The sequence below is a fragment of the Mixophyes fleayi genome, chromosome 9 (genome assembly GCF_038048845.1).
Source record: "Mixophyes fleayi isolate aMixFle1 chromosome 9, aMixFle1.hap1, whole genome shotgun sequence".
NCBI classification, from domain to species: domain Eukaryota; kingdom Metazoa; phylum Chordata; class Amphibia; order Anura; family Limnodynastidae; genus Mixophyes; species Mixophyes fleayi.
The window spans coordinates 35433388-35458617 of NC_134410.1; the positions used below are offsets into that span (position 1 = coordinate 35433388).

Consider the following 25230-nt stretch of genomic DNA (forward strand, 5'->3'; position numbering starts at 1 on the left):
AAAAAATATTTATAAAAAGTTTTTATATTATTATTTAGCTCGGTAATTGCGCATCTATAGCTTGCGCGCCCGCCAGCCTTCAAAAAGGGCCACACAGAGAAAAGAGGGCGAGCGCAGTGTGCTCCCTCTTCTGGGGATCCTGTGTGACCTCCCTGCACTGTGCAGAAGAGGTCATGTGTCACTATAAGATTTGCTAAGATTGTGAGCAGTTGGCAGACGAAGGCTCAGCGGGCCACCTGGTGCCCAACACTGTTCCATAGTATCCATGTGGCTTTGTTACTGCGTGATGTTGCAGTGAATGATCTTCGCTCATATGTGCTTGCACTAGTGGTGTACGCAAACAATAGCAAGGTTTTCATAATTTTATCCTGCGCAAAAACATAGCAGCGAGGCGACGCAAGGCTAATTGAATCAGTCAGTGTCATTATTTTCAAATTAAAACTAATAAGTACATAATGTACAAACTGAATATTCCTCTAATCAGTTTGTACATTATGTGCTTATTACAGTCTAGTAAACAAGAACCTATTAAATATAAAGGAATGAGATAAGGGAGTAAGGATGGATTTTAGAATCTTTAGTCAACTTATGGAATTTTAACTATAAGTTCAAGTTTACGTCCACTTGTTTACTTGGGTCTGAGTTGATGTTTATATAAGAAATAACTTTAGAGTCCATATTCAGTTCCTAGAGCTACTATTGTAATTGAATCGGAGGTATGTATAGATTTATATGTTGGTCTTTTTGAATTCCAGTCAATCTAACCAGCTGGACATAAATCCTGCATATTTATCTAGAGCTGAGAGTGTAATAGCTTCCATGTTCATATAAAAATCAATCCTTATAAACTAGAAGGGAGGGGGGGTATCGGATATCCAGTGGACAGTAATAACTGTATATTGTGAAGTGTTTTTGTTTTTTTTGTATACCAAAATCAGAATTTTGGTATGTGTAAGGAGCCAGAAACCAGGATCAGTTGGTGCATCACCAGATATAATGTTACAGGTTATTTGGATAAGCTTTTGCCAAAAAGCAGAAATCGGGATGCGTTTCCACCAAATGTGATTGTGTGTATGTGTATACAAGGAGGGAACCTCAGATTGTAAATAATTGTGAGTATTGAGGTGTATGATGAAATAAGCTTACAATTCTCAAGTATCTTTTACAATCTCAAGGTAGGATGCAGAACATTTAGTAGTATAGGTGAAGAATAGTTTTTAATATCTATCCACTGTTTTGCACTATTTGATCTAGTTTACTCTAGGGGTGGATTTACTAAAGCTAAAGGAAAAGTGGAGGTGTTGTCCATAGCAATCATTTTCTAGAGTATACTAGATACATTATAGCTAGAATCTGATTGGTAACTATGGCTAACACCTATACTTTTCTGTTTTAGAAGCTTTAGTAAATATACCACTACCATTCTGTTTAGGATTACTCCACCGTAATAACCTATAGCCCATGGTAGTTGCATACCTCCTTTGAAGTTTGCCTATTAAGAATATAATGTTTAAATATTTCTTCCTCCCCCTAGATAAAGTATCTGTCACTAAACAAATTCTAGTTTTAGAGTTCTTTTTTAAAAAATTTTAACAAATGTCCTTTACACCACATAAATGTAGGCACTGAACAGGACAATATGTAGCAGATTCATTCGATGGAATAACAGAGAGGAATGACAGCTATACAAACCCATGCACAATTACATCTGGGTTTAGGACTTAAAGATTACATTTTTCAAGCCGAATACCTGTCTAAGCATTTTCATATCAACTTCCATGTCAGAGAGAAGCCTACCTCTACATTACATAATAGGAAAACTAAAGAAAGCCAACCCAATCATAAGCTCTCCTATCCAACTTTTACATCATGCTTATGTCCTATGGCTTAAGTTACTTTCCCGAGTCTTTCCAGTTGTGTTGCTTAGAGCCAGTGCTAAGAAATGTCTCATGCACAAAATTGCTGTAGAGAAAAAAATGACCTAATATTATATTCTATGTTTATTATATGTGCAACTAACCTTGGTGGAACTCTTATATATTCAAAAATCTATGTGTCTCACATTCATGTAACCCAGCTGTCAGGGCATATGGAATCTGTGTGAGAAATATACAAAGTATTATAAGCTCATACATGAACCAACCTCCTTTTGAATCTTTTTCCAGGTTAGATGGGTCTAGGACAGTGTTGGCTAACCTGTGACACTCCAGGTGTTGGCAAAGCATGCTGGGACTTGTAGTTTCACAACACCTGGAGTGTCACAGGTTAGCCAACAATGGTCTAGGACATGCTGGATACATGAAATGCTTACACTCAGCAGGGAAACAGGGCTGGATGCTCAGGGAAGCCATAGCTGTGAACATGGCCAAGAAGCAGGACACAGGAGAGTTGTCAGATGTTACAAGAACAAACCATGGTTATCAATAGAAAACTGGACAGGAGTAATGAAGCACTGGATTGCTAGCACAAGGCACCATAATCTGGTGATACACCTATGTTTGTGGCCAATTTAAATACTGTTCCTAAGGCCCGCAGTTAGGCTCTTGCAGGAGTTCTAATGCATGCGTCTGATTTGACACACAAATGGGTGCTAGCCATCTGGAGCACAACTGTGGGGAGGACCATACTCGTTGGTCTGAGCCGGGTCTTGCACATGGCCTGGAAATTCAAGGAATGGATGAACTTCCAGGATATAAGTTACAGAACGGAGGTGAGGTGGAGCCAAACTGGTGGCAATTACAGGTGAGAGGCCTTTCACAAGTTTAAGTTAAAAAAATATCTATAATAATAAACATCAGGCACAGGTATAGAAAATGAGGTCTGCTTTTGACTGTGTTTATTTTGTTTGCGATCCCAATTGAGTGAATAAGCCTTTGAGTATTCTATCTAAATTGTTAAAGCGCTGCAAATAAGCTATAAAGAAAAAAAAAAAAAAGGTACATGTTTATGTACCTTAACAGATATGGTGAATCCAGATTTAGATGTTTGTGTATACCTGCTCTTTTTAATTTCACAAACTATATACACCGATCAACCCAACTTAAAAACCACTGGCAAGTGAAGTGAATAACATTGATTATCTTGTTACAATGGCACCTGTCAAGGTGTGCGATATATTAGGGAGCAAGGATCTGAGCGAATAGCCAGAAATTCTTATATAGACCATAATATTCCTCCTGAAAATCACAGAAGCATAAAAATACATGTAAGCACCAGAGTATACATAATACCTATGTGCAGACATGAAACATCACTATGAACTATTGATTATTTGGGATAATACCTTGTTCATCATCATAATCATTTATTTATATAGCGCAAACATATTCCGTAGCGCTTTACCAATGGGGACAAACATAATAAAGTAATAAACAAACTGGGTAAAACAGACAAAGAGGTGAGAAGGCCCTGCTCGCAAGCTTACAAACTATGGGACAATGGGAGATTGACACATGAGGTTAAGTCTACATTTTGCATTTTGGCCCAGCCAGACTGCAAAGGTAAAAGTGACTCAAGCTAAATGAACCCGTCACACAACAATGTTGGTCAGGGGGTAGTTGTCTTGTGTGAAATTGTGTAACAGGCTAAAGGTAGTGAGGTTAAGAGGGCGGCTGAGGAATATTATAAGCTTGTCTGAAGAGGTAGGTTTTCAGAGAACGCTTGAAAGTTTGTAGACCAGAGGAGAGTCTTACTGTGCGAGGGATAGAATTCCATAGAGTGGGTACAGCCCGAAAAAAGTCCTGTAACCGGGAATGGGAAGATGTAATGAGGGTGGATGAGAGACGCAGATCTTGTGTAGAACGGAGTTGCCGAGTTGGGAGATATTTTGAGACGAGAGGAGATGTATGTTGGTGCAGCTTTGTTGATGGCCTTGTAGGTTAGTAAAAGTATTTTATATTGGATTCGGTACAAAACAGGCAGCCAGTGTAGAGAAATACAGAGTGATTCAACATAGGAAGAACGATTTGCAAGGAAAATCAGTCTTGCCGCAGCATGCAAAATAGATTGTAGAGGTTTGAGTCTGTTCTTGGGAAGACCAGTAAGGAGGGAATTGCAATAGTCAATGTGGGAGATGATGAGTGCATGAATTAAGGTTTTTGCAGTGTCTTGCGTGAGATATGTGTGAATTCTGAAAATGTTCTTTAGATGTATGTAGCAGGATTTAGATATAGAGTCAATGTGGGGAACAAAGGATAGGTGTGAGTCAAGGATTACACCTAGGCAGCGAGCTTGTGGGGTGGGATTTATGGTCATGTTATCAACAGAGATAGAAATGTCAGGTATGCTCTTGTTGGTGGGTGGGAATATTATTAACTCTGTTTTAGAAAGATTAAGTTTGAGTTGGCGAGAGGACATCCAAGATGAAGTTGCAGAAAGACAGTCAGTTACACGTGACAACACAGATGTCGAGAGATCAGGAGAGCATAGATAGATTTGGGTATCATCCGCATTGAGATGATACTGAAAGCCAAAGGAACTTATTAGATTTCCACTACCGAACGGCCCTTGTGTAGAACGGAATTGCAGAGTTGGGAGATATTTTGAGACAAGAGAGGAGATGTATGTTGGTGCAGCTTTGTTGATGGCCTTGTAGGTTAGTAAAAGTATTTTCTACTTTTTCCCGTCTGGGTAGACATTTCTGCTCGACATAGAAGGTGAGAGTCATTCTCCTGAGTATGAATAAGCACAGGCTTGTTCAAATTGGATTAATAAAAGAAATTGCTTTGATGTGGACATTTATTTTTAGAAATTATTGATCTGACCATGTGCTCTGAATTTATTATGGATGGTTATAAATTTCCAACTGACATGTGACCTGATAACTGTGTTAAGAAAACCCTTAGTCCAGTAACTATAGCCCCATGCTATGGCACAGGAGATAAGTAGGGGTGCTGGTTTTAGCAAAGGGTCAGTTGATGATTCTCTGGGTTCTTACCACACAGTCCAAAAACATAGGGGTACATTAATTAGCTTCTAACTGTGTGTGTTTTAGGGATTTAAACTAAGTGAATGATTCTATAGTATAGCAGCTGAGCACATGCAAAGTAGCTGCCTCAAACGCTGCAATAATAAAAAGTAAGTCCTATTGGTAGAAAGGTGCTATATAAATAAAGAATAATTATTGTTATAATCATCTCAATGCACAGCCCTATGTAATATGTTGGTGCTTTATCAAGGATAATAACAATACCTGTGGTTGGTGCACTGTGAACATTAATGGTAATTACTACTTATAGTCTTGCAAGAATTATAACACTATCAGATCATTTTATAACAACCTTTTAAGTTTAATACTGTGGCTTCTACTCTTCCTATGTTCCAGATGCATAAATTAAATAAGAATTAGTTACCAGTAAAAGAATGCAGTTAACTCCAGTTAATTTAATCAACCTGGGCTACTGGGAGAAAACTGAGTCTTGGCACACTGTTAGGAGTCCTGCTGCCAAGTATTGCAGTATTATACCGCTGATGTGGAACTATCTATGTACAGTGACTGCTTGACTATGGACAGATGTATGTACACAGAAAATATGATTATGGCCAGATGTATGTACACAGAAAATATGACTATGGCTGCATGACTATGGACAGATGTATGTACACGGAATACATAACTAGGACTACATGACTAGGGACAGATGTTTGTACACAGATTATATGACTAGGGCTACATTACTAGGGACAGATGTGTACATAGTTTATATGAGTGGGGACAGATGTCTCTACACAGACTACATGACTAGAGACAGATGTCTGTACACAGACTACATGATATGGGACAGATGTGTACATAGGTTATATTACTAGGGACAGATGTCTGTACACTGACTACATGACTAGGGACAGATGTCTGTACACCGACTACATGAATATCACTATGGACAGATGTCTGTACACCGACTACATGACTAGGACTATGTGATTACATGACTAGAGACAGATGTCTTTACATATACTATATGATTACATGGCTAGAGACAGATGCTTGTACACATACTACATGACTAGGGACAGATGTCTGTACACAGACTATATGACTAGCACTTTATGACTAGAGACAGATGTCTTTACGTATACTACATGACTAGGGACAGATGTCTGTATACAGACATGACTAGGATTATACGATTACATGACTAAAGACAGAAGTCTTTACATACACTATATGATTACATGGCTAGAGACAGATGCTTGTACACATACTACATGACTAGGGACAGATGCCTGTACTCAGACTATATACTACCACGGACATAGGTGTGTACACGGACTATATACTACCACGGACATAGGTGTGTACACGGACTATATACTACCACGGACATAGGTGTGTACACGGACTATATACTACCACGGACATAGGTGTGTACACGGACTATATACTACCACGGACATAGGTGTGTACACGGACTATATACTACCACGGACATAGGTGTGTACACGGACTATATACTACCACGGACATAGGTGTGTACACGGACTATATGATACTACCACGGACATGTGTGTACACGGACTATATGAATACAACTACTACGTACATATGTGTGTACACAGATTATATGATACTACCACGTACAGATGTCTTAACATATACTACATGACTAGGACTATATGATAACATGACTAGGGACAGATGTCTGTGTACAGACATGACTAGGACTATACGATTACATGACTAAAGACAGATGTCTTTACATATACTATATGATTACATGGCTAGAGACAGATGCTTGTACACATACTACATGACTAGGGACAGATGCCTGTACTCAGACTATATGATTACTACCACGGACATAGGTGTGTACACGGACTATATGATTACTACCACGGACATGGGTGTGTACACGGACTATATGAATACAACTACTACGTACATATGTGTGTACACAGACTATGATACAACTACTACGTACATATGTGTGTACACAGACTATATGATACAACTACTACGTACATATGTGTGTACACAGACTATATGATACAACTACTACGTACATATGTGTGTACACAGACTATATGATACAACTACTACGTACATATGTGTGTACACAGACTATATGATACAACTACTACGTACACGTGTGTACACAGACTATATGATACAACTACTACGTACACGTGTACACAGACTATATGATACAACTACTACGTACACGTGTGTACACAGACTATATGATACAACTACTACATACATATGTGTGTACACAGACTATATGATACTACCACGGACATATGTGTGTACACAGACTATATGATACTACCACGGACATATGTGTGTACACAGACTATATGATACTACCACGGACATATGTGTGTACACAGACTATATGATACTACCACGGACATATGTGTGTACACAGACTATATGATACAACTACTACGTACACATGTGTGTACACAGACTATATGAATATAACTACTACGTACATATGTGTGTACACAGACTATATGATACAACTACTACGTACACGTGTGTACACAGACTATATGATACAACTACTACGTACACGTGTACACAGACTATATGATACAACTACTACGTACACGTGTACACAGACTATATGATACAACTACTACGTACACGTGTGTACACAGACTATATGATACAACTACTACATACATATGTGTGTACACAGACTATATGATTATGATACAACTACTACGTACATATGTGTGTACACAGACTATATGAATACAACTACTACGTACATATGTGTGTACACAGACTATATGATACAACTACTACGTACATATGTGTGTACACAGACTATATGATACAACTACTACGTACACATGAGTGTACACGGATTATATGATACTACTATGCACACGTGTGTACACGGACTATATGAATATAACTACGTACACATGAGTGTACACGGACTATATGACTATGAACAGCCCGAGGAGTTGTCGCGCGCCGTCGGCACGGGGGGGCGGGTGACGGTTATTCCCGCCGTTGCAGTGACGTCATCACGCCGTACGTCGTGGAATGAAAGGAAACAAACAGCAGAGATTACTGAGCTGTTCCTGGAATAAGAGTGACAGCGGAGCCGGGAGGGAGCTGGGGTAGCGGGTGAGTGCTGGCTGAGGGGACACGGAGCAGGTCGGCGCCCCCGGGCCGCGGTCTGAAGGGCTCCGGCCCCGCCTACCGCAGAGGCCGGGCAGCCTGTGCCTCCCGCCGGAACCCATTGTGGGGAATGGAGATGATGGGGGCCCGGTAGGACGCAGGAGGATGAATGAGTCAGTGAGGTTGCAGCAGTGATAGGGTGCGTGTCACGTCTAGTAGTACTGTGCGATCTGCATGGTGGGTGGGGGAGACCAGGACCAGGGGCTGATGTTATACATGGGGTCAGTGCTTCCTATGAGGGTGTTATAGAATAATGCAGTAAGGCTGTGTACCCACTGGTGTGACCATCCATGTGCGTTAAGTGCAAGTCAGTATATATGAAAATAAAAATCATTATGCAAGATGAGTCCATCTATATTTGCGTTTTTGTTCCGTTTCCTCAATGTGTCTGATGTATGTCAACACAGCTGATCGCTTTAGATTTAAATATACAAACGCATTCTAAACGCAATGCTGCTTACATGCGTTTGTAGTACACCTAAAATGCATTTCCTGCACCAGTGGGTATGTAACCTAGTATAGTATGTAGAGGTTTTTGTAGCTTTAGACACTGGCCATAGGTGGAAACTGGGATTTGGTCAGCATGCAAACATGTGTTATCACAGCCAGATGTATGGGTGTCATTATTTAGACTAACCTCCATGTAGTGATCGTACCAGAAGTGTAGAGTCACATCATCATCATTTATTTATATAGCGCCAGCAAATTCCGTAGCACTTTACAAATTTGAACAAACATTAATAAAACAATACTGGGTAATACATACAGACAGAGAGGTAACAGAACCCCGCTCGCAAGCTTACAATCTATGGGGTTGTTTCCAGTAAAATATTTTTAAAGCAACGATTCTATGACTGACAAATGTTTTACTTTTTTTCCAACATAAATGACAGTGGCAAGCGATAAGAAGAATCTTTGTTCCATTTTCCCTAATTTGTTTCTTGAGGCTACTATTAATGATTTATAATTCTGCGGAGTTTCCACAGTGTCATGTGACTTCCATGGCAACCACAGTCAACATGGCATATGATGTAGTGTGCAGAGGTGCTTTGGAAACCCCCTTCCTCTGCCATCACATGACGTTCTACCCTGCGTGTGTGTGACTGGCAGCCATACTTGTCTGCCTTCCAGAGAAATTTTGAAAATAAGAATGATTTGTAAGAGGATAGTTAAAAAAAATATTTTTGTTACCTGTTATAAGGTAAATCATCCATTGAATGAACGGTTAAGGGAATTCTCTTGTTTACGAGGGTAGTGTATGTAGAAAATACATCATAAAAACAAATTACCAGTGATTGAATGCACAAAGCCAGCAAAAGAACACATAAGAACACTGAATGAACAATGTGACTTGCTTTTATAGCATAAAATGAGACACTTGTTATGATTGGCTGAGAAGTTTAAAGCTTGTTTCAATGCACTAAACCTGAAAATGTGCATTCCCTGGACTATTCACCCTATAAAGAAAAAAAAAAGTGGAATTGCTGCTTTAAATGGAAATTATTCATATGTTCATACCTAGCTAATGAGCCTTATCCTATAGGCAGACCATGAAGCATTAAACTTTACTCTATTCATTGGTAGACACTGTCCCTCTAGGCTAAATAGCCCCCGTTTACATAGATGCGGCAAGAGATGTAGAGCCGCAAATCTATCTTGTGAGCGATTGTTGCAGTCTTTTTATGCTGACCACATGCTGCAATATTTTAAAATTGTCCCAAAATTGTTTTCTTAATAATTGGACATGTCTGTATTTTCTTGGCAGCTGACTCCTGTCTGATTTTACTGTTCTAACATATTTGACTGTACTATGCCAGCGTGTTCATTGAAGGGGCTCATGTGCTGCAGTTGTCCCAAAATGGGTTCAAAATGACGCTAATGCCTCGGTTATACTGTTAAAATCATTACAATTATTATAAAGCATGGTGGAAAATATTGTCTGAAGGTGCCTGCACACACAAACCAATGGCGATGATCTTCTCACTGCATTTTCCACCTGGAAAAAAAGGACTAATTAGTTGTTATGGAGCAAGAAGTACGAATAACCAGATTACGTCCGATTTAGCCACCCATTGAGTGAGAAACCTTTATAAAAAAAAAATAAAAAATGTGGCCCTTTGAAAAATCTTTCAACTGTCCCAAGAATTTTACTTCTAATCCCCATATGTTACCCCACAGCTTTCCTGTTAGTCTCATGGAGGTATAATAATCTCTCACAATTTAATATCTGGGGGGGGGGGGGTGTGTGGGCTGATAGCAAGGCTTATATGTGATCTCATTAGGGACATAACCAGGTCTTATAAAGACTGAAACTGTAGAGCTTTCAGCAGAACCCCCTGAGCTTTGGTCATAGCCTGCACAGAGATAACATAAGAGCATGTCTTGAATATACAATCTGTTGTGCTAGCCACACTTAAGCAAACACATTTTTTAAGTGACAAAACTGTTAAGCTTTTTGGTATGTTTATGTTGACGGCATATAGTATTTCCTATGCCTATGAGAATTGCCTTACATGTTTACCATAGCAGACTGAGAATGCTGCCATATATCGGGTTAGACAAGAATAAATTCAGTTGTTCCCTTCAAGCAAAACATCTGCCAGATATTTTCATATCACTTACATGGGAGTATCTCTTTGATATAAATTTAAAACTAAATATTAGTTAGATCAACTCAACTGTTAGTGTACTTGTCATAGTTTTGGTTTAACTGGTCTGATACAGACTTGTGTGCTGAACCATTGTCTTACTGCTCGTCAGCTCGTGAATGAATGCACAGACATTCTCCTGCAGAATCCTCTTATACAGAGCTGAAATTTTGGTTCCTTCAATGGATGATAAGACATCCAGGTCCTGATGCAGCAAAGCATTCACAAGCCATGACACTACCACCACTATGCTTGATGGTTATGTGTTTATTCCCCCGCTGACCACAAACTACAACTTTCTACTAATTTCCAGCAAGAACATTGTTTCAGTAATGTGAATAATCATTCAGGTGTGCTTTGAAAAATCATGACTTGAGCACTCGTGTTCTTGTTAGTGAGCAGCAGTTTCCACTTTGCTACTCTCCTATGGATTCAGTTTGTGCCTATGGTCTTGTGATGGTGAAGTTTTAAAGATTTTTTTTTAAGCAAAGAGAGAGTCTTAGAATATATCACTAATAGGTAGTTAATTGAGGGTGTCAGCCGCCCCAGGAAAAAATAAATCCGACTTTTTATCGGGACATTCCTCAAACGCTTGTAGCAGTCTGTTTCCACTGTAACTGTGTGGCATTGAAATCTGAGCAGTTGTGATTTGCAGAAGTAATTTATATCATACAGAGTTATATAGTTGTTGATTCTAGCATACCAGACTTTTAAGGAGTTGGGTAGAGAATTTCCAGCGAACTTGAATGAGAGCCTTGGCTGGATGGACAGACCTTATTTGAGGCAAGAGAAGTCTTAAGATCAAGTTTGTACTAATTGTTTTTCTTTTATTATTGTTGTTGGCATGAAGTGTAGACAACTTCACTCTAATGGCACAGTTGGTGATATCAGGCAGTGGGATGGACATTGTAAACTCTGTAACCCAAAGACTAGCTCAACGTTTAATCTATGTCGGCCAGATCAATACTTTTCTACAGATAGATAAACATGCTTTTATTAATCAAATATTACTTGTAAACATAAAGGAAACAACACAAATGTGTAGGGTGCTACCAGTGTATAGCCATAGTTCATTTCCAAGTTCATGTAACCAAACTAGTGAATTTATAGACTTCATTCGTTCCACTGACAAACTACCAATGGCAATACTAGATTGACAAATAGCACAAGTTAATTTAACTAGTTAATACTTTTTTATTCTTGATGTTGGTTTACCAGTTTCTAACATTTATTTGTATTGTTTTGTATTATAAATGTGTGTTGCTGTCAATTTGTTGCTGTTGGTAGCTATTTTAATTATACATGCTGTTTTGTGTCTATTTACGGAACAAAAAGTCTAGTGGTCAAGAACAGTCTGTAAATTTGTTAGAAAAGATTATGGTATGGTAATATTCAGGATATGTTGATAACTTAAAATATATTGTTCATTCTTGTACATTTTTTTTTTTTCTTTTTTTCCATTAGAGTCTTTATTGAGCTTGTTTTAGAGTGAGCATCAAAACATGTCGGGCTCTGCTGGGCAGAAAAAAGGATCTCTGCAGCAACGTAAATGTAGTTTCTGCAGGTCAAACAGAGAAAAGGAATGCGGACAGTTGCTTATGTCCAATAACCAGAAGGTGGCAGCACATCGGAGATGTATGGTAGGTATAAAACTTCCTCCGAAAGGTGGCCATAAATTACATGTACTTTAATATAAACCAGCAGAGATGTTTTAGTATTTTTGGAAACTGTTATCTTTGCTTTAAAACATTGATTTATATATATATTTTAATCTTTAAAATAGTTTACTTAGGAATAGATCATGACAGTATAGGTAATTGTTACAGCAGAATATCTATGCATAGACTGCCTTCTTTTACCAGGTTTGATGACAATACCATACAATGTAAGTACAAAACAATATATTAACCAAACTGTTTATCAATTTAAATTACACTTTGTAGATTAAACAATGTGGTCTTGATCTCCTATCTGTCATTATAATTAGTGCCTCTGTTGATCTTGCATTCATGAATTATTCCTTGAAACCGTAATAATTGTGTATATGCAAATGATTAATGAACTGAAGAGGTGGTAAACAGACCTAAGTTTTCTTTAAGGGCTAGTACACACAGTTGTTAAACTACACTAATCCCAGTTGTAAAGTGCTATACCGTATGCTGGCACAATATAAATGGATGTTAATAATAACAATAATAAGAATAGTTCAAAGCGTAGAAAAACCTTTGTACTTTGTACTTACTTTTAACTGCGCATTAGAGGCCTTCCCGTAAAGCCTCTTTGCAGTATAGTGTACTAAGTACTTAATGAGCGTTCCCATACATCTCCATTGTATTTACAGAGCTATAATGCTCTTGAACACTACAAGCAATTTAAAAGTGAATCGTTGTCTGAAAGTTTGTGTGTAATTTATTTTCTGGGCTATTGGTATCAAAACCATGTTTTTCTAGGCTTTCAAAATGTGCACCAAATATTTAACATGACACCTATGTGTATAAGGCCTAGAAGGCCAAAACAATGTAAATTTGAAATGTTTAGCTATAAAGCATGGAGTTGAAATAGATTGTATTAACCTGAGTTTCCCCTGCATGTGTCAAAAATTGTCTTCACAATCCATTAGACAGGTAAATGCAGATCATACACATTTAGTTCAGTGCCTTAATGTCATCTGAAACAGGTGGTACAATGACTGTTGTGACATCAATAGCTTTTCCCTGTCTATGAATCCACACAGCGCATCTGTGCAGATTAGGCGGTATATGAGATAGATATATATATATGAGATAGATATATGGTAATGTCAGTGGCTTTATTTACTGTGTAATACATATGTTTATTAGCATTGTCTAGACCTGGGTGGACTTGTTACTTCCTGTTAAATTATTCAGTGATAAATCTTGGGCATCACACTTAATGTGTTTTCTTTTAAACACAACTTTTCTTGTATGTGTAAGGGAGCGTAATCTGAATCCTGTTTTTATAGCATCTCTGTGGTTTCTACAGTTGTTATGTAAATTTATCAGGGTTTTACGGTTGGATTACAAGTAATATATTTTATCTCCTTAGCTGTTTTCGTCAGCACTTGTATCCTCACAATCAGACAGTGAAAACCTTGGTGGGTTCTCCATAGAAGATATACAGAAGGAATTGAGAAGGGGGAAAAAATTGGTATGTCTCTTAAACTATCTCTCGTCTGTCTGTCTCTCTCTCGTCTGTCTGTCTCTCTCTCTCTCTCTCGTCTGTGTGTCTGTCTCTATAATATACACATACATATGATGAATCTGTGCTTGCATGTAGAGGGAAATGCTCTGCTTGTCTTTGCAAACCCAAACCAAACATCCTTTAGTTGGAAGGGCAAGAATATTACCGGTAATATTAATACAAATATTGTCAATGTTTCTTGGAGTGCTTCTTGATTGAAGCACATTCTCACATTTTGCCCTCTTTCAGAGATAATTTAATTAATATTACTATAATGATGTGGGTTCAGCTGTTCACACCATCAAAAAACAAGTTGTACATAGTATGGTCAATAAGTGTGTCCCAAAGCTTCAGTGATTGGTTATTTGAGTAATCTTAAGATCTAACATTTGTCTGCCAATCAGTATTGTTATATTCTACAGCTGTGGTATAAATTACATTTTCATATGTTGTAGTTAGGTTATTGATAAGTCTCTAGGGAGAATTAAATAAGTTGCTAAGTCCTGTTGGTGCCTTGCGTGATGGCAGGATGTTCAGTACCCGTAACAGAGGTGCCAGCAAATTTTGAGATGTTTTGGGTCCTATAACACCTGGACTTGTAACTGGTTATGGTGATATATATTTGCAGTTAAAACTTACCCTTTAATGAAGTACATTGTGTTAGACATGTTGCAGTGGGCAACCAATTGCTTTACTTACCTTGTGATATCCTATATTCCTCTTCCCTGTAGATGTGCACACTCTGCCACTGTCCTGGAGCAACAATTGGGTGTGAAGTGAAGACCTGCCGCAGAACTTATCATTATCACTGCGCCCTGCATGACAAAGCCCAGATACAGGAAAAACCATCACAAGGGATATACCTGTAAGACCATTCTTTCTTCTAATTAACTTTCCAGTGATCAGAAATGCTGGTGTCTCTCAGAGAAACTTGTAGTATAACTTTGTATGCTGTATGTTTAATGTAATGTGTAATACGATCCTCTAAAGCAGAAGGCAAAGGTGATCCTGCCTTAATGAGCTTTAATCTGTGTTACTTCTGAAGTTAGGTTGTAATACTGAATTGTGTCTGCTGCTGCATATCACATCCTTTGTTGTAGGAGTAGTTTTGTCTTTTTATTGAGGGGGGGGCAGTGTAGAATTTTGAAGATCCCATTATAGTGTATGAACTGTGAGGCCTTGGCACATATTTTTGGATAGAGAGAAATCTGTCCTTCAACAATGCACAACTATTAAATGGAATACAGATCACTGTTTACATGTTTCGTTTTTGTGTACAAATACCTAGGAGTTATTATTGGTCTACAAATGTCACATATACCAGGAGTATGTGGTAGGTGTTTGGGTTGTACGCTGTCACTATGTCAAAAATCTTCTGCCCCCAACTTTTGCTGAATCGCGTGAGAAGGTGTTTTTGTGTTGACTATTTCTTAGTTTTTGATCAATTTACAATGACAATGTATGTTGTCATTGCCTGTCCACGTTAAGGGTGCCACACTCGCCACTAAGCATGGGTCGATCTGTGTAAAGGTCCCATAAGTTCTGTGTTATCATGTCATCCGGGCAATAAAGGATAGAGAGCTGTAGGAAACATCTTTCTAACTTCTACATCCTGATCTGTTATAACATTTTAGCTGACACTTTTCATGTTCCTTTGAAAAGAAGAACACAGGCAGATTATATTATTGGTTTGATGCTGTCAAAGCAGACTTTAGCTAGTTTTATTGCTGCTTTTGATATTTAATCTGACTCGTATATAACCTAGTGCACACATCAGGGGTGGATCTAGAAAATAATTTTTTTGGGGGGGGGGGGGATTTAGTCCCCCCCCCCCCCCCCCCCCCCCCCCCCCTTTTTGACAGCTAAGGCTGCACACTAAGTGCAGGTCCGTTCAGCAGAGACAGGCAGGGAGAGTGCACTGACCGGCTACTCTGATTTGTTTTTAAAACACAATTAGAGTAGCCAGGCAGCACACTCTCCCTGCCTGTCTCTGCCGAACGGACCTGCACATAGTGTGGAGCCGCCGGCAGCAAGCCCATGCTAGGCTGGGCCGATTGCCCCGATCGCGCCCCCCTCTCCCTTGGATCCGCCACTGGCACACATAAAAATGTTACTTTTTAATAGGGGTGGAATAAAATCCAGTTGCCATAGGCTCATACTGGGCAGTGGCAGGCTAATGTGTTGGTAGTTATTTGTACATGATAAGAAAACGTGCTGCTGGCACATGCTGGGTGGTGGTGGCATGTGTTGGACAAGCCCACCCCTAACAAATTTGTACTGCGTGCTACATGTGTTTTTATTAAAAAATTGCTGGTTACTAACATTTGGAAAATGTAATCGAGCTACTGTTTTACCAATACTATTGATGTGCAAATAGTGTAAATACACAAATGAACACATTTTACAGATTTTATTCATGTGTTTACAGATTTGTAATTGTTTCTGACTTCGAGCACACTTTTCTGCTTTTGTAGGATATTTTGCAGAAAACACAAGGAACAGATGCACAACTCGGAAGGTAAATGTTCATCCACAAACATTTTCTAAATTCCACGCGTTTGGAAGACTTTGAAGGAAAAGTTTAAACACTTTGTGAGCCGGGGTATGTTGTACCCTTGTGGCCAGATCACAGTTCTATTTTGATAGTTGGTAAAAGAGAGAATTCTAACTGCTTTGTGTATACTAGGAAATCTCACATAGGTTATTTTGGGTGAGGGGCAGATAAGGCTTTATTTGATAGCTTAGTGAAATTTTCTTTTAAGGATAATTCTACCCAATCCTGAATATTCCATTATGTGTAAAATATCAGAAGTGAATCCCAATATTCGCAGTTTAAACAATGGCAATGGTCAATAACCAATAACTTTGAACTTGTTCTGCTGTATGTGTTTTGTATCTCTCAATCTGTGTTGCTGAGTTGAATGTGCAAAGGTGTTTGTACTGAACTGTGCTGACAGATAAATTTCATGTTTCTGCTAGATGAGTTAGAAGAAGGATTTGGTCACAGAGACTTGAGTCCATCACCCCGTAAACGTGGCCGGGGGAGAGGCTCGCGTGGAAAGTCAAGGACCACAAATTCTAGAGGACAATCTGAGGATAGCAGACTCACATCTTCACACTGTACAGAAGAGACAGAAAGTAGCTCCAGTGTAAGTTGTGAGCGTACCATATAATGGAATCTCTTCTTGTACGTTTAATGAGCACCTAGTAGTACATTTGACAGTATAAGAGATCTAAAACGAACTGTACATTGTATTGTTTACTTACTGTATGTTTGGTAAAACTCCTTCATTTCTCTATATAAGCTAGGAAATGAATCTACAAAAGACTAGTTTTACTTTTCAATCTGTTAGTAACTATTGACAAATTGAACATTTAAGTTGTATACTCTTCCCCAGAGAGACAGGTCACCCCACAGAAGCAGTCCAAGTGACACTGGACCGAGGTGTGGGTTCTGTCACGCAGGCGACGAAGAGAACCAAACCCGAGGCAAGCTCCATGTATTTAATGCAAAAAAGGCAGCAGCTCACTACAAGTGTATGGTACGTATTTGACTTTGAAATTCTAGCACCAGGTCACACATAGGAGTCTTTTAAATATATTGCTGCCATCTGAAATTACTTCACCAAAATAGTTATGTCATAGAGGCGCTATAAATCTGATTTACGTCCTGTAGCCTGTGTTGGTCATTTAGCTCCTATTGATCTTTGAAATTTACTGTAGATTTGCTCCCAGCATTCTGTTAAGCTAGTGAACAATTCTATATTGTGATGATGGTAACTCTAACTCCAAGTGGAGTAATGTTGTCTTTGAAAAGCTGAAAGACACAGCAAAACCTGAGACCATAAAAGGGAATGATTCATGGCAAATATAAAATGTTAATACAATTATGAACATTTGAAAAGAATCCGATTAATGTGATCTGAACTCTTCCAGAGTACATTGTGCTTAGAGGAGGAAGTACAGACACCGTTGTATAGTATAATAAAATGATTACATTTAATATTGACGTTTATTTATAGGGCGCCACAAAGTTCCACAGCAGCTTACATGGGGTAGTGCAATCAAGGCAGACACAGTTCACATAAAGAAAAGGTCACAAAAATGTCCATAGCACAAGTAGAACTGAAAAGCACGGGTAACAAATACAAGTAGTAACACAAGAAGGGTAACCTATATCAAATCCTATTACAATAGGCAATTGCAAGGGTGGCTGAAGGTGATAAGGAAGGTTAGGAATCAAGTGGAAAGAGGGGGAGTGTGGCAACAATAGGAAGATTGCAGTTCAATTATTGCAGCTCACTGAAGCCAGTTTGTCTTTCTCTAGCTCTTCTCCTCTGGTACAGTCCAGCTAACAACAACGTCAAGGGCTGAAGTTGGTGACTTTGATATTAAGACTGTGATACAAGAAATGAAAAGAGGCAAACGAATGGTAAATATCCGTATATTTTGCATAGTATTTCTGAAGCAGTTGCAGTTTTCATGGTTGGCTAAACAATTCAAGCAAGGCCATGGAGTTAGCTGCATTGATGATTTTAATACATGTTGGTGGTTATAAAATGTCTTGTACAACCTGCTTTTATGGGTTACGTTATGGAATAAATTTGTCAGACAGCATGCTCCTTGAGATCTATGGAGGCAGAAGATCACTGCATGCTAACACTGTGCTTCTGATTCCATGTACATGGGGTATGGTAGGTATGTAGTCCACTACTATAGTCCTCTTTTGAGGATTTAGTATGACGTATACATAACACAGTATAGTTTCAGTCCACAAATGTAATAAGGAATTTAGTAATGAAATTCTAGCAGAGAAAACTCGAACAGTTGAATAATTTATAATAACGGTAATATAGTTTTTATAAAGAACCTACGCCCTCCTAAAATAATAAAATAAACAACACACACATTGTACTTCTTCTAATATAAATTACTTTAGTCAGTTGTGATACTAGGTAATACCGGCCCTGGTGGTGCCCCTTCTTTCAAGTAGCAGGCATAAAACACAAATAATTGGAAATGTGAAAAGTCAGTGTGCCTAATGATACCGACTCCTGAGTTATCCAATAGTCCCAATTTCACTGTGGCTCTATTATGTGATACGATCGTCCGCTGTGGATACATTTGTGTTTTATGACAAGTGGCACAAGTTTTATCTACTAATTGAAATTAGCGAGTGTGTTACATGTTAAATGTGTCATGGTACAAATAGGAATATAACAGGAGCCTATAACAACACAATCCTCTCCATTAAATAGGTGCATATCAATACGTATTCCAGTACACTTTATGATCCATGTTCTTACCTGACCGTAATTAGTGCTTTATGTTGTATGTACATATACATTATCTGAAGATAGAACATATAACAGACCATGCTTACTATCCTACACAAGAAACATTTAAAGAGTACATTTGTTAACACTAGTTAGCACTCATAATGCTTGTCCCTTGCTTGTTCTTTTCTTATTGTTTCCCCAATTATATTTTTGTGATTGGTTCATGTTTCTTCTTTCATGTACAGAAGTATAACATAGATGTATATTGGGATAATCTCTGTATTCTGAAATAGTGAAATTGTTCCTGATGTGGGGAATTACCATTTTTGTCCTTGAAACATTACTATTCCACTAGTGTATTATAAGGCTATCCCACCTGCCTCCATTCCCACTGTATATCAGGCAAGACTATTGTGGCTAGCATTTATTTACTGCAATGAACCTGAATTAAAAATACCCCCTTCTGACAAGCTAAATTCCCAAACCTTTTTAATCTCTCTCAAATATTCTATCCCCCTCTACACACTTCATGTTAGACTTACATTCCTTCTCTTTCTGTAATCAGACTGACCCCCCCCCCCCCCCCCCCCCCCAAGTGGACATTGCCGTGTGACTGGATCATATATTCCCACTAAGCACTATTTCCTATTGTGATCTGGTTGGACCAGTATGCAGTCTGTGGCGCTTGATGTATCAAACTCCTATTTTCCTATATATTGTAAACAGAGCCCCCTGACTTTTGTTAATATCCAGTCTTGTTTTATTACTGTTAGCAGCACTTTATAACTGGAAACAGTGTATGCTGGTGCTATATAAATATTAATGCTGAAAGGAATGGAGACTTTTATAGTAACTGCTTGTTTTGTTTTCTCCTCTTTCCCATGCAGAAGTGTACATTATGTGGTCTACTAGGTGCTACAATTGGATGTGAAATTAAGGCATGTGTGAAAACATATCATTATCACTGTGGAGTACAGGACAAGGCAAAATATATTGAGAACATGTCGCGGGGAATTTACAAGTAAGAGCTGATAACATAACTAACGTGTACAAATTGACCGTAGATGAGAAATCCTCAATATATTATGGAGGAGAAAAATATTTTCAGAGTAGGAGTAATGTATGTACTTGGGCATTTGTTCCTAGAATAAGAGATGGGGAATTACCATCCATAGCATATTGTCTGCATTTATATAGCAGTCATTTAATACTTTTAACTCTAATTTTAAGAATTGGCCAGTTGTTCTAATCTGCAGTTTGCCAGTAAGCCTCTGATTATATATTTGTGTTTTGAATATACCATTCTATGGTCTATTGCGCACTTCTTACATCATATGGTCACTGGAGCGTAGAAATAGGAACCGCTGATACCTATACAGAATGCAAAGTCTGTTCTCATGGACATAAGGATGACGCATAAAGGGAGTGTGAACAATGCCCGTAGCAGCCCATCTCCTTTTTGTTCAGTCTGTTGTATTTTAAGCTCTGAGCACTGAGACTGGATGTCCTTTATGAAGTGTAAAATGACTTGAATATACAGCACAGTGTGGGCTTTGGTCCCACTGCTTGCCTTTTATATGAGCATGTCTGCCTAGGTTTCCCCCAAAGCCCAGACCAAGAGAAGGAGCAGAGTGAGCACGTTCCGTGCTACGTATAGAGTAGGCACGTTTGATGCGCCTTGTTTTACACAGCAATGCAAAAACAAGGTTACATTTTGCAGTTCTTGTTAATTGAAATGAGCTAAATGGGAGGGTGTTTCCTGAAGCGTATTCCCTGCTGTACAGTAAGGACAAGAATTGTGTTCTTTCAGAATTAGTTGTCTGTGGGACCAATTCAATACAGTTCAAGGTCCGACTGCGCTTATTTCCGGGTATTGTGGTACCTAAAACCCCACCGATTTTTGCACTCTCCTCTATGATGCTTTAAATGCCAAAAATCCTGCAGCATCTCCGACTGAACAACGCTAGGAATTGAATTCCCTCCTATTGCACTTCTTTGGCTTGAAACTTTGTGTTGACAATGCAAGAGAAGAGAATGACAAAGTCTCTGTTGTGGCTGGCTCAGAAATAATTGGGTCCCTTGTGGAATGTGTTTGGAGACTGGTACATAGCCCCACAACAGTGCAGATATGGGTAGCATTACATATTCCCACTAATGCCCCTTCAAAATGTAACCTGTGTGTCTTTCTATGCATGTCTTCCTCCAGACTTTATTGTAAAAACCACAGTGGTAATGATGAAAGAGACGAGGAAGATGAAGAACGTGAGAGCAGAAGCAAAGGTACAACGGGCGGACATGACAATAACACTCCACAGCAGATCAATGGAAACTGAGCATGGAGCATCCCAATGAGGGGGAGGTGCCTGGATCCTGGGGGTACACCATCCATTCGTGATTGGGGAATGCTGGACATTTTTCAAGTTCCAAGTTACATGTTGTTGAAGATTGTGAAAAGGATGTTTTGAGTTTTGTTTTTTGTTTTTCCTCTCCACACATCCACTTCATGCTACGTTGATATTGTAATAGTTGCTTTTAAAATAGGCATTTTGAAAGAATTCCTGGACTCCGTAGAGTGACCAGAAACGCCACATTGCAAGGCATTTTGTGGAATAAATGACTCCCTCCCCCCATAAGCTGGTAGCTGCTCCCCATCCCCCCCCCCCCCCCCCCCCCCCCCAATATATCCTATCTTCCATGAGATTCCACTACTTTAGGTGATCAACGTGAAATACACACATTAGTGGGGCATGGCCATTGTGCATGGCAGTTTTCTATTGTCTGGCAAGGAAATAATGTGTTTGTCTTACTACACAACTTATATACATTGTGTATTGTGTCAGAAACTAGGGCTCTTTGCTATTGTTCGAGGCAGAATAAATCTCACAGTGCAGAGATTAAACAGCATGTCTTGACATGGTTTGAAGGCCTCGATGTTTGGTGTGGGGGAGTCGGTACAGCTGTACCCTGCCAGCTAACAGCAATAGATAGTCTTTTTAAGCCTAATCGGATCTCTTATTTCAATTCATATCTTTAAACTTGTTGAGGCTATAAGAACAATAGAGCATCTTGATGAGCAATCGACCTATTAAATTCTATTTGTTTTAGATTTTTATTTCTTTTTATTTTCCAGCAATTCTTTTATTCGGGCTGGCTGTAATTAAAGTTTTCTAAAAGGCCTTATAAAATCTGTAATAAGGCAATGCTGTAGTATTTTTACCATGGTTGCAGATTTTTTTTTTCCCAATGTATATTGCATAACATACCAATGTGCACATACATTTCTAGTGAGTGCATGTGCATATTGGTACCATCATGGGTTAACGGACTTATAGTGAGTGCATGTGCATATTGGTACCATCATAGATAACTTTTATGCCTTATAGTGAGTGCATGTGCATATTGGTTTCATCATACCTTGTATGCCAGTCAGTTAACCCATTTTAGATTTCAATTTGTAGAAAACTCACATTTGTCCTAATGTAGCTGTGCTAGTAGTCGGTCACTATATACACCTTGGACAGATTATTGATGTCTGTGGAGCTGTATCACAGGACACTTGTTTCTGTCTAGTCCAAAAAAAATAAAATAAAAATAAAAGTAGTCTTGTACTATGTATGAATGGAAATTTAAGCAACTTTTTGTGTATTTAATGAATATTTTGCATCTGTCCTCTATACCCGTCACCTGCACACAGTGGTGGCGCTTAGGTTATTCCTCTTTCAGACACCTGTCCATTCGCTAGAAACAAGTGACTGATTCCTATGAATATGATACGTTCGCAATATTGGATCAGAAAAGAACAGCCTCCACTGTGAGTAGGTGACACACTGTAAGTGCCGGCATGCTGGCATTTAATACAATTTTTCTTGTGGACCAGTTTATATCCTGGAACACACAGTAGAAAAGTGTTGAATAACAATTTTCAGAGGGGTAAACTTAAACACTTGATTTATATTCGATTGTCTTTCCCAGTTGTATCAGTGTGACCTTTTATTGAACATACCAGTAAGTATGGTACATGTAATACAAATAGTGTGAACCTTTTTGTAACTCCAAGGTAAGAGTAAATTATTGTGTCCATTAAAAATAAATGAATGAACTGAAACCTGTGTAGACCAGCACTCTATAATAGACAATAGACAAAAGAAATCTTACAGTGCTGTGAGTCTCTGGTGTTTAGTTGATTTGCAGGCTGGCTGGATTCTAGTAGACATCAAAACTTTGTGGCAAAATTTACAATCACTAATTGTTTCTATGTTGGTTTAGAAAATACTAATACTGGCAAGTTTGTGGCTCTCTAGGGTCAGTAAGGACATTGTGAAACCCACTGTCATGTATGGTGGTGGTCGTTATCCTGGCAGCTAGTGGAAAGTGGAGACTGGTACATAGCCCCCACTCCAGTCTCTGTATATACCAAATCCATTCCTATATATGTTGAATGTCCTTTAGGTGCCTACACACTAGGTAAAACTTACGGTGCCGGTAGCTGCATCCACCCGCCGTTACAGAAACCTTGCTGAGAACAGAACTGTGGCATGTACTATTATGGGGTGGATTCTCCTATAGAGGGCTTACTAAATAGGAATAGTAAGTATTGCCATAAAGATCATACATGTCTATAATGACTGGCATCCTAGCTGCGTCCACCTTAGCTTCTCCCCTTCTTGCCAGGAGATAACAAAATATCTGCTTTCTGGAGGGCTTTAATGTGTCTCATACCCCACATGACAAAATCCCCAATCCCCTGGCAACACTACATATGCTGTTGGAATGTCTAGAAATGAACGAATGGATATATGAACATGCTGTAAACTCTTAGGAATCAAACCGAGATTTGATGAAGTGGTTACAATGTGCTACAAACCATTGGGCCACTTGCATGCTTTTCCTGACCCACCAGGCTGGAAAGAAAACCAGCCATGGGTTGCTGTTTTGTTTGGGTTTTGTGCCATGTAAGTACATTGCCCACTAAGTAGTAGTAATGCCAATGGGTGGTGAGCTTTGAGACAAGTGGCCCATGCATTGCGCTATAATGACTCGCAGTGTATGAGCTCAACGCTTCTGAGTGATCTCTGGATACTGTGTCACTAACGAGCAGTTTGTCTCAAGCTCACTCTAGTTTTCTTGCTACTAATAATGACTGACCGTGAGAATGCCTTTTGTTACAAGCGTCTACTGTATATACCAGGCTTTGTTTTCTATTTTAAATGATCCTTGATGGCCAGCAATGGGTCAGGATTTCAGGACACATGCATGTTAGTATAGTGATATATTTAGGAGCTATTTAATTGCATCTTCATTACTGACATCCTAAAACTGTGAAAGGAATATGATTTGGACAACCCTGCTATATGATATCTTGTACACTCATATTTGTTATGTAATGTTTGAAAAGTGCCTTACCATGTAAATAATTGTATTTGTATATTCTTGACGAGCATCTTCTGGATAGTGACATGTTAATGTTTAGTAAACAAAAATGTACCTCTGTATTTACTGTATCTGTTGGGTAAGTGTAGTTTTAGTAGTTAGGCATGAGAAACTTATTTATAGTAGGTATGTAACATTTACATGCATTTATTTCAATTCTGCCATTGTTTTATAATTATGTGTGTATATATAAGTATGTAAGCTTTATTAGTGCTTACTAAAGCTCAGTTCTGGCACATTTACTGTTATACAGAAATGTTGGGAAACTGTAAAAACTTGTTTTATGGGTAAATATAGATATAATGGTGACATTCTCATTCATGGCAGATGTTATATTGTCACATTTTCTTTGTTACTGCTGTACAGCAGGGATGGGAAATCATGAATGCCTGACACGTGGGTCATCCACAGCTAGCCAGTGCGATGTCGTAGTGTGCACTTCCTGCTATATGGTTTTGTTTGTTTTTTGTTTTAACTTTTTTTTTATTTTATTTTTTAATTATTATTAAAATGGCTACAACAGCTCTAACCTGAA

The 25230-nt window shown here is 38.7% G+C and overlaps 1 protein-coding gene across 1 annotated transcript; it reads left to right on the top strand.

Annotated features, from left to right (window-relative positions):
• The first annotated feature begins 7973 nt into the window (after positions 1-7973).
• On the top strand, positions 7974-25230 carry PHF6 (PHD finger protein 6). The gene is made up of 10 exons (XM_075187258.1): positions 7974-8083; positions 12250-12425; positions 13852-13953; positions 14718-14851; positions 16461-16504; positions 16966-17135; positions 17385-17528; positions 18314-18418; positions 20153-20286; positions 21472-25230. The coding sequence occupies exons 2-10, from the start codon at positions 12288-12290 to the stop codon at positions 21596-21598; spliced, it is 1098 nt and encodes a 365-aa protein (XP_075043359.1). The 5' UTR covers positions 7974-8083; positions 12250-12287; the 3' UTR covers positions 21599-25230.